This window comes from Diuraphis noxia, unplaced genomic scaffold (assembly GCF_037042655.1).
Source record: "Diuraphis noxia isolate RWA-SAM2 unplaced genomic scaffold, SU_Dnox_SAM2 contig0002, whole genome shotgun sequence".
NCBI lineage: Eukaryota > Metazoa > Arthropoda > Insecta > Hemiptera > Aphididae > Diuraphis > Diuraphis noxia.
This window is the reverse complement of record NW_028301712.1, coordinates 69,459,226-69,473,349: the sequence shown is the minus strand read 5'-3', so window position 1 is coordinate 69,473,349 and position 14,124 is coordinate 69,459,226. Positions and strand designations below refer to the sequence as shown.

General features: G+C 26.5%; 1 protein-coding gene across 1 annotated transcript; it reads right to left on the bottom strand.

The window, feature by feature from the left end:
• Positions 1–4,159: 4,159 nt before the first annotated feature.
• Positions 4,160–11,914, bottom strand: Prp19 (pre-mRNA processing factor 19). Its single transcript, XM_015522777.2, has 9 exons — positions 11,691–11,914; positions 10,965–11,114; positions 5,877–6,178; positions 5,607–5,801; positions 5,325–5,510; positions 5,013–5,216; positions 4,806–4,944; positions 4,495–4,699; positions 4,160–4,425 (listed from the first exon to the last, which is right to left on the bottom strand). The coding sequence occupies exons 1-9, from the start codon at positions 11,707–11,709 to the stop codon at positions 4,284–4,286; spliced, it is 1,542 nt and encodes a 513-aa protein (XP_015378263.2). The 5' UTR covers positions 11,710–11,914; the 3' UTR covers positions 4,160–4,283.
• Between the last annotated feature and the right edge of the window lie 2,210 nt (positions 11,915–14,124).

Below are 14,124 nucleotides of genomic sequence, written 5' to 3'. Positions count from 1 at the left end.
TAATATTATAAACTACCTGTAATATATGCCAGAATTTACTCGATCACTTTCCAAAATCTGACCCAAACGCATTTCCTGCCTTTAAGGCTTTAAATTAGTAATAAGTTGCTCGTTACATAAAACATTTAAATTTTAATACCTATCTACTTTCAAATAATATTAAATTTTAAAGAATATTTTGGCATATCTTTTGCTCAATGATATAATACGAAAACACGCTACTGAAGACAATATATTCAATTTTTCACTTTCACTGTCAGATACTTTATTTATACCTGACCTACCTATATTTCCTATACTAATAAAATTGGATTATTTCATCTATAGTAGTAATTAATAATAATTATTATTTGCATAAAAATTATAATTTTTACTTTCAAAAAATTATTACTACCTACCTATTATATTTCTAAGATAACACATTATTTAATAGTTTGAAATAAAAATACACGTCAGTGTTACTAACCATATAATAATAATGTGACGGACAATTAACTTAGCCAAGACATTCCAATCTTTTGTCCATCGTAGTAACATACTAATCGACATAATACGATAATAATTTTTAAAACTGATTTGAATTTTTTATTATGTCTGATCGAAATCTGTCAATTTTTCCTAATTGTATCCCTCTTCCCCTTCTAACAACAGCTATAAATTTAGTTTGAATCTTTTGAAATTTTAATTATAAATCATAAAAATAAATGTAGATTGACCGATCTCCACACTCAAATAGACATTATACCGTATTCGAATAAGTTTCCATAAATATTATCGCTTTATTAGATCGATCAGTAGGACATAGAACAATATGTACCTATTGTACCTACATTCAAATGAGCATAAATTGTGAAACGCTGAGGCGGTGACTTGTATGGAAGCGCTGTTATTTCATTTACACGCAGTCACGCACATTTACAAGACCTACATGAATGCAACTTGAAAATTGCCTATTTCGAAATCATTAGAAACTATACGCTACCGATTCCCTAAGACATGTATATTATATTTAATTTAATTTTTTTCATCAAAAAAATAAATTTTAAAATTATACTACTTATAATATGTATTGTAATATTGTATTGATAATAGTATATAATTAATTAGTATTCAAAAGTTGATATTTAAGATTTAACAGTGTAATGAGGATACCTGAATCCTGGTATCTCAATTTACTAAAGGTATATACAGGTAATTGAGTACCTAAGCACTAAGCATAAAGTACATATTTTATTAGTATGGCCTGGTAATGATCTTAAAATGGTCTGAAAACATTTGGGCTCCAATAAATAAACTGAGCATGCTTTATTATTGAATAACTGGTAAGCGGAAAAAATGACAACGGAAAAAAAACCCAAAAATTAAAAAAAACCACGGAAAAACCACTACGAAAATAAAAGTGTGATTTATATTATTTTGTTGATTAACTCAAATACCTATCATAATACAATCACACAGTTATTTTATTTTGTGATAAAACAGTACATAATTCAAACTATAATTAATATAATAATTAACAAATGTCATAAGTGATGATATCATCACAATATTACAGATAATAAAACATAATCATTATTCATAATAATAATCGCAATAGTCGCAAAAATAATAATTGTAATAGTAATTGTGTAGGTACAATAATTACAGCCAACAACCAAGTGCATACTAATGGAATACTACATATTATTTTGTTAGTACCTATTTGGATGGATACAAATACCTGTCATTTGTCAATAAATTTCAATTTTATAATTTATTACCCAACTAATATTTTGACTGGTTTAAGCAAAGTTCAATTTATATAAACTTATATAAACTAGATTAAAAATAAAAAAAATATTATACAATAATTATATTAAATATAGATGTATTATCATTTATTTTTAATTTTAATTTTTTCGGAGGGCTTTTTTTCCTTGATAATTTCTTATTTATGTGTTTTTTTTCTATGGGCTTTTTTTCCGTGGGTTTTTTTTCCGTGGGCATTTTTTCCACGATTCTGAATAACTATATACTGAAAAATGTATTTAAGGTACTCTTCATACTACCTATTTAAAAGCAAAATAATGATGACATCAGTGACTTATCTAAAAGCTATTAAGATTTTATTAAGACCATAGTTCACCATTTTTTTTAACTTATGTAAACTTAATTATATTGTACAATATATCTTGATATGCTACAATCGTGATAAGTTATCACTGATAATAATGCACTCATTATCATTATTTTATATTGATGTGTATTAACATAAAAAAACCATATACCAACTTTTTTATTTTAGTAATTTATTTATCAGACATTTAAAATAAACTGTTAATAATATATTTCATTGTAAATAATTGTTTGAAAAAATTCAATATTTTTATTATAATTGTTGTATTATTTATATGAACATAAAAAATATTTTGACATGAATATTATAAATCATGAATTAATAATAATATTAAAGTTTACAATAAATAATGAAACCCATCAATATTCCCAATAAATAAATAGTCACATTTGTGTTCATTAACAACAAGAGAACAATTATATTTATTTCAATAATATTAAATAATTTTGACCAGTACTGCGGCCAAGAAGGTACACACTACTTGTACCCCTCTCCCACGCAAATAGTTTTTAATTAATTCAAATTTAATGTTCTCTAGATATAACACATTATCTAATAATATAACCCTTCCCTCTCTTAAAAATAAGTTCTATACTCCATTCACGTTAAAGAGGACCTAAAAAGCCAATTTGTGCACATAAATGTGGCTTAAACAAGCAAAATAATGGTTGACTCTATAAGGTCAACAAACAGGTGTTGCCTGACAAAAACTAGTTAATGCTGAAGTTCCTTCATAAAGTGAATAGAGTTTAGTTACGCCACTGATTTCAACACTTGTTCAGAATGAAAACAAATATCTAATTATATAATTCAATAAACATAATAAATGGCCAATTAATGATTTTAACCAAATGGGCAATAAATTAGTTTCTAATATTTTCAGGATAAAATATTTATCATGTGGCTATAATTTTTTAGAATTAAATAATATTTGTCCTGATCGGTTTATAAAATATTAAAACAATTAATATAGATCAAGCAATTAAAAATTCAATACACAGATATATGAAATGAGGATTGAAACAGTATAATGATACAATGTTATAATAATACAGTCATAAAAAATGACAAAAGTTGACTGTAAATGTTATATACATTGTCCATTAATATAAATGTCATTGAGAAACATAGCTCATTTTAATTTCATTCGAACATCATCATTATCATACAATTTATAATTTTTATTTTACACTTAACTATTATGTTTAGTAATAAAGCCTCGGAAGTTGATGCATTTTGAATTTTTTTTTTTTAATTGAAGTAAACATTAATCTTTCAAGCTAAAATTCTGATTTGAATGGTCTAAAACTAATATATTCAAATTTATTTTGCATTTTTTATCATTTCTTATTAATATCATTATATTAGCTTTAATCATTTTTTTAAAAAGTTTATATTATCTTTTTCTAAAATCTAGCATAATCTTCTTATAAATTAATTAATTATTTTATTTTAAAATATTTATTATAGGTAAGTGTTACAAAAATAACTACTGAAATTATCTACTGGTTGCGGTCAGATATATGCCAATCACACTAAGATAACAATAATATAGATAAAATGAAGTAAGCAGCTGGTTTTCATCATAATACATTTTAAATGTTCAATGTAATAAATTTGATTAGATGATTTTATTTATTTTAAACCTTTTTTTTTTAGGGAATTACGGAATTACTTTGTTTACATTATATATTACAATTTTTAACATGTTCAAAAAAAAAATGTCTAAATAAATGTAGTCATTTATTTCTTAATAAAGTTATTTTTTTAATTAATGGTAATATTTTGGTTTTATTTTGAAGTCATTTTTTATTATATTTAAATCATTTATTCATACTTAACATATTTGAAGTCTTTAAAAGGTTTTTTCGATCATCAATTTCCGAGCCTTATTAATAATATATTAAAATGTTTCACCAATTTTGATGATAATTTAAAAATGTATGATCTACAGTAAATCAGTCATTTTTACTACGAGTAGAAACTAAAAAATATTTTCTTTTTCAAGGAATAAATTAATACCAACAAAATAATAATTTCAAATATGATTTTAGGGGTTTTTTTTATTAATAAAATCTAAATTTTTGTGCAATATTGCAAGTAAAAAAGGTATTACACCTTAAGTTATTTTAACCTAAAATTGAGTCAAAGCTTACACTATTTCTGTTTAAATTCCATAAAGTTTCAGAGTTCTGTCCATACTAGTAGAAGCAATAAATTGGGAATGTTTTCCAAATCTAATTCCTGTAGCCAATGCTGTGTGATCATTGAACACTTTCAATTCTTGCCATTGCTTACACATATATACACTGAAAATAAAATTGAAAGTAATATGTGAGTAATAAATTTCAATAATTCTTTTTACTATTTTTACTCACCGGACATCAGTTCCAGCAACACCCAGATATATTCCACTTTGGTCAAAACATAAGTCTTTGATTTCATATCCATCATCCATGACGAGAGTTTTAAAGTTTTTTAATTTACGTAAATCCCAAAGTTTTACACAGCAGTCATCTGCTGAAGTAGCAAGATAGTAACCATTTTCAGAAAATGATATAGCCGTAATTGGTCCAGAATGTCCTGTAAGAAAACGAAACAAAATAATTATATTTGTATACTTAAAAAAAAATTGAATATATCCATTAAAAATTAATATAAGATCAAGAAAAAAAATGTTTGTTATTACCTGAAAAGGTTGCCACATTAGATTGTTCCTTCAAATCCCAAATCACAACATTTGAGTCTGAGGTACCAGTTCCAAAAATAAGTCCATCAGGATGAAATTGTCCAGTAGTTAAAGTGTTGTTAGAAGTTTGACTTGCAACCTATATTTGATACAAAATTTAAAATAATTGGTAAATTAATTTTACTTATATTTAAATTAATTATTTACTTTGGTTAATAGTTTTCCTGTGCGAATATCAGAGAATGCCCAGTTCTGATCAACAGATGTCGACAAAACATAATCCCCAGTTGGATGTAACGACACTCCAGTTACTGGACCTTCATGAGCTCTAATTATTTGAGATAAGGGATTAGAAGCACCAACATTCCATACTCGAATTGTTGTATCAGGTGATCCAGTTATCACAACATCCTTAAAAACAATGATTATTTTACAGTAAAAACATAACATTAAAATTTTTCATAACTGCAACAATGAGATAATAAAAAAAATTATAATTTATAAATTTATAGATTTTACCTCATTTGGATGATAAATAACTCTTGTAACCTTCTTTGTGTGACCTTTCAGAACAGCTATGATTTGTTCAGTATCCTTATTAAATACTGTAGCATTTTTATCATTTCCTCCAGTCAAAATTTTACTAGTATCTTCACTGTGTATGTCTAAAGACAATATTCCTGGTACACTAGCACTATGAAGGCCCTATAAAGTATAATGTAAAATAATACTAGTTACTTAAATATTTTAATTAAATATACTATAAATAATAATTTATCATTTACAACTAAAATTACATACTGGATGGGATGCCAATGTTTTAAATCCTTTTAGTGATTCTTGGTCCATCAAGTCTTCTGGAACTGTGCGTCCTCGTTTTTTTCTCTCTTGTGTCAAAACTGTAGCCTTCTCTTGTAGTTTTTTGATAATATCATCAGTTATACCCGCTTCTTCAGTGGGTTGATTTGGCATTCCAGCAGCTTCCATAGCAATTGCCTATAAAAAAAACAAATAAGGAATGTAAACAATATAAGCAATAGAAATATAGTTACATAATAGTGTTAAACATACTGGTTGTGGTATTGTAGTAGGTCCAGCATTTGCAGATGAATCGGCAACAGAAATTCCAGCTTGAGGTTTAAGTGTAGCCAAAGCCTCACGAGCAGCAGTTACTTCCTTAGTCAAACGGCCTATCACACGACAAGCAGCATCATGCTGATACAAAGCATGACTTAATTCTTGTCGAGCAGTTTGCAACTGTTGTCTTTGTGTAAATGCATGTAACATCACTGCATCCCATTCATCTTGGAGCATTTTCAATATTGCAGGAATGCTAGTGCCAGTCACAGGTTTAGGTTTAACAATAGAGGCAGCTAAAATTGAAAATTAATTAATTACATAATTTATTAACGAAAAAAGAATAGAAATATCATAAATTATGTTATAAAACTATAACTAATATACTAATATTTTGATAAATTAAAACTTATTTATGACATTACCACTAAATATTTCAGTTCGATTACCTTGTATTTAAATGGCGCTTTTGCTGGATGGCAGATTGTACTTAAATACACATTTTTAGATCAATTTCAAATTTTTAACACTTTCAATGTGCGCGCGCGATACAACTAACTTATTTTAGATTCTGAACGAAGTGATGAATGTATTGATTTTACAATGATGTTTTTTTTTTTTTTTTTTTTTGTCGTGTACAGCATAACTAGTCGAAATAATGCTTCAATTTCAAATTTAGGGGGTGGTTTCCGATGTAAAAGTGAATATCCTTTATTATACCATTATAGAGGTCAAAGGTAAACATTTTCTAACAGTTTTCAAAAAAATGACAGAAAAACGGGAATTTTCACGCAAAACCAGTTTTTGACCAAATTAATTTTTTTATACAGTTGTAATTCAAAAACTTATCACTGTAAATACTTGAAATTTTCACCAAATGTTTATGTTAGTGATATCTATATACAGTTTAATTTTCAAAAAATTTTGAATTTTTTTGAGTTATTTATAGACCACTGAAATTTCGATTTTTTTTAAGTGTCAGTAAAAAAATGTTGAATAACCAAAAAAACTTAAAAATTTAATACAAGGTTCCTTATGAGTTGTTCTTATTGTAGTTAAAAAAAATTAAAAATCGTTAGTCACAATTTTTTTTTATAAGCGTTTATAGTTCAAATTTTTACGAAATCTGTTGAAAACGCGAAAATTTGCCAGTAATTTTGAAATTGAAAAATCATAATATTGTTTGTGTTTATAACTAAGGATTAAAAAAGAACACTAAGTTTTCCATAAGTTTTCCTTCAAGTAGCTATAGAGAAATCTCAAAACATCATTATAGGAAAAATTTTATGTGCGTTTGAATTTTAAATTTTTACGAAATAGCTTAACGATAACGATTTATCCTCAAACCAGGTATATGTATATTGTATATCTATGATAATATAAGGCATTATGAATTATGATAACTACATGCAATATTTTTGGAAAAATTGATTAACCATGCCTTATGCAAAATAAGTCCTAATTGAAAAATAAAATATTTGTTTCAAAATAGAATATATAACAATATTTAAATATACTATATTGTCCTAGACTGACAAATCATCTCCGTCCAGAATCGTTTTTCATATACAATGATACCTATCGTTGCATTCAAATTTAACCTACCCTAGTCAGAGTTCCACTCCACCTCCTCAAGTACAGCAGAGCGACATCCACTTACCCGCTTTTTTTTTTTTAAATGGTAACACCAACTTTTTTTACATATTCAGATAGAATATTTTTTTCTCAACAATTATGGTATTAACATTTTTTTTTCTAATTTTAAAATTAGCATATGTAATTTAATATTTATGAGTAATTTGTTTTTGATAAAATTTATTTACTAAATTCAAATAATTGTTACTTATTAGTATCTATTTTTATTGTTAAATAGCTATTTGCACATCACAGATAAGATATTAAAATTACTTTGACGACATTTGCCAGTAATTAAGATAGTAAAATATCCTGTTTGTTAAACATTTATTTTATAAATAAATGTTGATAAATTATTTTCACTAACTAGTAATAATTGTTTTAATAATTTCAAATTAATCATGTGACAATTACTATTCATGTAACATCGTGTTTTTTTTTTTATTCTGGTTAGGTATCACACGGTATCACATCTTTTTCTGAAAAAATTGTTATTTACAAAAAAAGAAATTTATTAAAATTAATAACAATAAAAAAGTTGAACTTATTTTAATTTGTGGCAAATGTAATCGTAGTTCTCGACAAGCAGCTCGGTTTTGATACAGATAGGTTTCATACACATCATAATTATGTCCATAGACTTTTACGAGGATAAAATGAATACGGTCAATTTCCTAACAATCAAAATAGAACGGCTGCCTAGACCAAATAACTTTGAATAAGACACTGAATTTCAGGTAATAGCCTACATGTGTGCTTATCCACGATCATCAAAAAACAATAAAATGCACCAATATAAACCTGAGTTTATCCAACACTTACAAATCAGAAATCATGAACAAGGATTGTTGTCAGGGTTTAGCATTCAATTTGAAAATGACAATTTGTTTTATAAAAATATTTTTTGGACTGATGAATCTAAATTCACAAACAATGGTTAAATTTAGTTTAAAATTCATTAAAAACAAATTACTCATAAAGTCATAAATAGTCATTGTTAAATTACATAATATGTCAATTTTAAAATTAGAAAAAAAATTTAATACAAAAAAATACTCTATCCGAATATGTAAAAAAAAGTTGGTGTTATCATTTAAAAAAAGTAAGTTTTATTGTGCATGCGCGTATTGAAACTTGAAAGTGTTAAAACTTTGAAATTTATATAAAAATGTGCATTTAAGTACAATCTGTCATTCAGCGAAAACCCCATTTCAATACAAAGTAATAGAACTGAATTAGTTAGTGGCACCTCTCAGCGTGAACACACTGTATGCTAAAAAAAAAATGTAAATTCTAATACAATCATACATTTTGTATTTTATTTAACAATCATAATAAAAAGATTGATAAACAAATAACACTATTCTACTAAAGAATAAATATTAAATACCACTATTAATATTAATGGAAAATATAATAGTACTTAAAAGAATGCTATACCCGCATGTGCTGTCTCCATCTTACAAGAGCGTAACGTAACAAAAACTGTATTGCGCAGGAAAGAACAGAGAAGTCTACAGTTATAACTAAGAAACCAAATTTTCACCATGAAAAAAGGAGAATTTTGACTGTGTCACACTGTTTTTATTTATTCGATAAGATTGATATATAAACAATTATTGAAGTTTGAAAAACTTAAAAATATCAGATTTTTAAAAGTATTGTAACTTTTTTTCTTATTAAAGATGTTAAACAAATAAAAAATCTACGACACAGAAAATATTATATTTTACATCATGTTAACTTTTGGTGTTTCTACTAAGAGTACAGACTGATTGGCTCAATCCTGCATTAAACAGTTTTGGCAATGTTATGAACTTGTAAGGTGGAAACGACACATGCGGGTATCACATCTTCTTAACAATACTCTTAATTCTTATACTCATTGATCACAATAATATATTTTAATGTAGAATAATTAAGATATTACACTAGACGATAAACAACAAAAAACTTATATTTATTAGTGTTATTAATAGTCTGATTTTGGTTATTCAAAATACCATCATTTTTATGTATATATACACAAGATACATTATAATAGAGTAGAGAACTCCTAACTTATTTAATCAAGGGTCATATAAAAATTAAAAACTTGTAAGCTATACCATTTATAATAATAATAACATTAACAATTATAAGTTTAAGAGGACGCCACACCCGCATGTGTTGTCTTCGGCGTACAAGTACGTAGCATAGCAAATTTTACGTTCAGCAGATCACGTTTATCTCCGTTATTTTAAAATTTAGAGTGAATTGACCTATTAAAAAAATTAAAGGCAAGATTATTACCGAGTGCATCTCATAGGCTTTTTATTATATTTTAATTTTAAAGCGAGTAATGAGTATTTTAAAATTGTAAATAATTTTTATATCTAAAAATACTCATAACTCGGCTTAAAATTAAAATATAATAAAAAGCCTATGAGATGCACTTGATAATAATCTTGCCTTTAATTTTTATAATAGGTCAATTCACTCTCAATTTTAAAATGAAAAAACGGAGATAAACGTGATCTGCTGAGCGTAAAATTTGCTATGCTACGTACTTGTACGACGGAGACAACACATGCGGGTTTGGCGTCCTCTTAATAGCAATACAATAAAATAAACAATGCAAGTTTTGAACAGTTGTTACTGCATATCATTGTTTATACAAGTGTTAAGAGTAATTAAATGTAATGTAGTGAATTTAGCTTAAACTTAAATTGTATTCAATTTAGTTATGTTTAATTATTGCAAGTAGAATCATTATTAATTAGAAGTATACCCGGATTTTTTTGATTTTTAAACATTGAACACTCGTTATTTCAAAAAATGTAAAATTATACACAATGTCAAGTAATTAATATTACAATATACAAAGCATAACATTTTTTTAATTGATTTATAAAAATTGAATTAAGAGATATTTAAAAAAAATAACTTCATAAGTATTTAAAATGTAGACGAACAAACTATAATGGATCTTCCACTCTACTCCAGGAATGTTAACTTTAAATACTTATGAGATCCGAGTTATAACAAATATTTTTATGTTTCATAAGTGGTATATGTCCTGAATTTATTCTAAATTCAATTTTAAAGTAGGTATAAAAGTCCTTAAAAAAAAATTCAGTTGAATTTCAAAAACATTTATACTTTTTGAAATAATGAGATTTCAGTGATGAAAGAATCATGAGGTATTTTACTTTATAAAAAATAAACAATAAAATATGAATAGCTCATTTTTGGCTTATTTTCAGTATTTATTGAACCAGTAAAAACTTGTTTACAGGCACATGTTATGTAGCTTGGAGACTTTTATTATTACTGATAAAGTAATAAATATAGACTATAGAGCATTAGCTAACGTTAAAATTAATTATAACTACATAAAATTATAACAAGTTATAAACAGTGTAATTTAAAACTGATTTAAAAAAACAAATAATGTTAATTAATTACTTTTTATGTCCACTAACTGTTCAACAGTTAATTCTTCGCCATTTATAGGATCAGTATTGTTTTCTTTGATATATTTTTCTATAAGACGTCTTTCAAAAATTGATCCGGACACTGGTGATACTACAGGATGCTCTGGTACTTCATTAGAAACTAAAAATTAACAGTAAGTATAAATAAATTGTACTTTAAAAATTATTTAATATATTTATGGGTTGTTTTTTAAATGTATAATCAAGGTCATTATTTTGAAAATTTGGTTGATGCCTATCAATATTATTGAAAACATTTTCTTTTTTGTAAATTATGTTGTTAGATATTATATAATAACGGAAAACCAGATTTTCATCGACAAAACGTGGTCTTTATCATAGACACAAAACATGGGACTAAGCCAAATATCTCATTAGCCCCACAAAATGAGTTAATATAAAATAGTAATAACAAAAATAGTTTTTTCTTTATTTATGTAAATTTATAATGAAATAAAATCGATTCAATTAATTTAATAGCTACCTACCTTTTTATATTTTTATATTTAAAATTAAGTAAATACTATATTTTTTCAATAAATTGTCATTCGAGATTCCAAAAGAGAAACTGAGTACACCTACAATTTCAAATTTAATAGTTTTTTTAGTAAATTTCCTATCAATTAAATTTATATTAAATTATATTAATATATTAAATTAATAGTTGAGGATAAAAAGTATGATGATAAATCCTTACTGGCACAAACTAACGACATGTTGAGTTTGTTAATGCGTATGACTTGATCACAACTTTAATATATAAACAATCAACCGGACAATATTCAAACTCTACACTAAACACATTTAAACATTTAATATCGCAATCCTCAGTCGAAATACGTCAACCCAACGACCAAAGTCCCGACTCCAGACACCCAAAATCTGAAATGTGTAAACTGTTTAACTGTAGTTAAACTATAACACTATAACAGTTACAGTATAACTACAACACTACAACAATCTATGCAAAACCACAACATAACCTCAAAGTATAAAAACCGGTACGGTTAATGTTAACCATCGGTGACTAAACGTATGACATCGCTGACTGATAATAACATTGAACAATATCACAATATCACAGAATATAATAGAAAAGACATTCAAACAGCTGATTGATTTGTTTTCATTTTTCCAGTGGTTCAGCTGTTCAGCATGAAGTTGGGAGTGGAGGCTCGGAATGATGTTTTAAACTTATAACCGTATTGTAATTTGTAATTTAAAATGTTGCATTGTTACCATAAATAATAAAGATATGGATAGGCTATTCACACAGACCTTAGATCTACTAAATTGTCACGGATATAGATACTGTATATATACAGGTATATTAAATACTAGATAGCCGACTTCTATACCTGTCCTGTCCTAGTCCATACCATAGAGGTACGACACTGTGTGTATTGGCAAAATCGGGTGACTGTGGCCTTGAACACGGTCTCCGGGAGGGCGTTTCATACGTTACCAATTAAATAAATCATATCAATATTACCGCTGAACATTGATTACCACAAAACGATATTTGTACAATACTTATATAGTAATTTTACCAAGTTTGAATGTTTTACGCTGTGTCCTACGTAAACGCGACGAACGCGGCAAAAAACAAAACAGCTTGTATTTCGTCGCATCGCGTCGCGATGCGAGAAACGAACAGCATGGTCAGGATAAAATTCGTTCGCACTCGCCGCGTTCGTCGCGTTTACGTAGGACACAGCGTTAAAGGCTAAAATAATAAAGTTAAAGGCTAAAATAAATTATTTAATCAGGGCTTGCGTTAGGGGGAGGCAAAACGGGGCATTTGTCCAGGGCCTCGTGCTTAAATATATTTTGTATAGAAATCTTTAAAATAGCAAAAAACAAACCAAGTGATAGAATTAAAAGAATTAATCACAGCCATATAAAAAGCAAGGATTTAAAAAATGATGATGTTGAACAAGATACAGAAGACTTGATGATTTACTATGTTACTTCACAAACAGCTGCTAATTATCGTTATAAAGTGCATACTCTTAAAAAGCATTGTACAGAGTCCCTATGTGTACTACGATGCTCAGAATGTAATGTTTGTATTCATACGCACATTCGTACTTGTCTTGATAGTGTTATATATTTAAATTTATGTAAACATATACACAAAGTTGGATCCATAAATCCTACAATTGAAGAAATTGATGACAGGAAAAATATTCAAGAAAATATTGGAGAAATAGAAATTCTGCAGACTAAACAATTTTTAGAGGTTCAAACTTCAAACAAAGTGGAAGAATTGGAATAGATCAAAACCAAATTAAATACAATGATAAGTTATGTAGAAAATCCATCAGATGAATGTGATACTAAAAATATTTTGATGTGTCTGGAATCTGGATAAAGCTCTTTCTTTTTTTTAAGCCAACTACTAATACAAGCATCAAAAAAGCAGAAGACAACCCTTTAAAAAAAATTAATCATCAGAATAGAAAATGGGCCAAGACAAAGACAAGGAAGACTGCTACTCAATTGTTAACAAAACCTACCACTGCCGAAAAAGAAAGCTGTATTAAGAACATGAAAGGAGATTTATTAGTACAAAATGTGCATGTAGATTTTGACCATATTTATTAAATATTATTACATAATATAAGAAATATATAATATTTCATTAATAATTATTATGTTAATGTAATGAATTCACTAAAAATATATTTTTTAATTTTTTGTTATTAGGTATTTTTTATAAAGTCATTGCTACATGATCATTGATCACTAACTATATCTAATTAGTAATTATAAAATATTTAATTTAGAAAAATGAAACTGAAATACCACATAATAACTAGTGGAAAAAAGTTTCAAGTAAATGAAATGTAACAATTGTTAGTTAACTAGTTTATAGGTGTATGCAGGGACATACGCAGAAAAACATTTTGAGGGGTGTTTTTGAAAATAAGTTATTGAAAAGTAGAACATTTTTTTTCAAATTCTTTTGTACCCATCACATTAATATACAATAAATATTATTTTATTTTATTTATAAATCCTGTTTGAGTATTTTTATTTTATTCAAAATTATATTAATTATTTTAATTTGTTAGTATAAAATTTATATTACAAAAACCAAATACTTCGGGGGGTGTTTGAACAAAGAG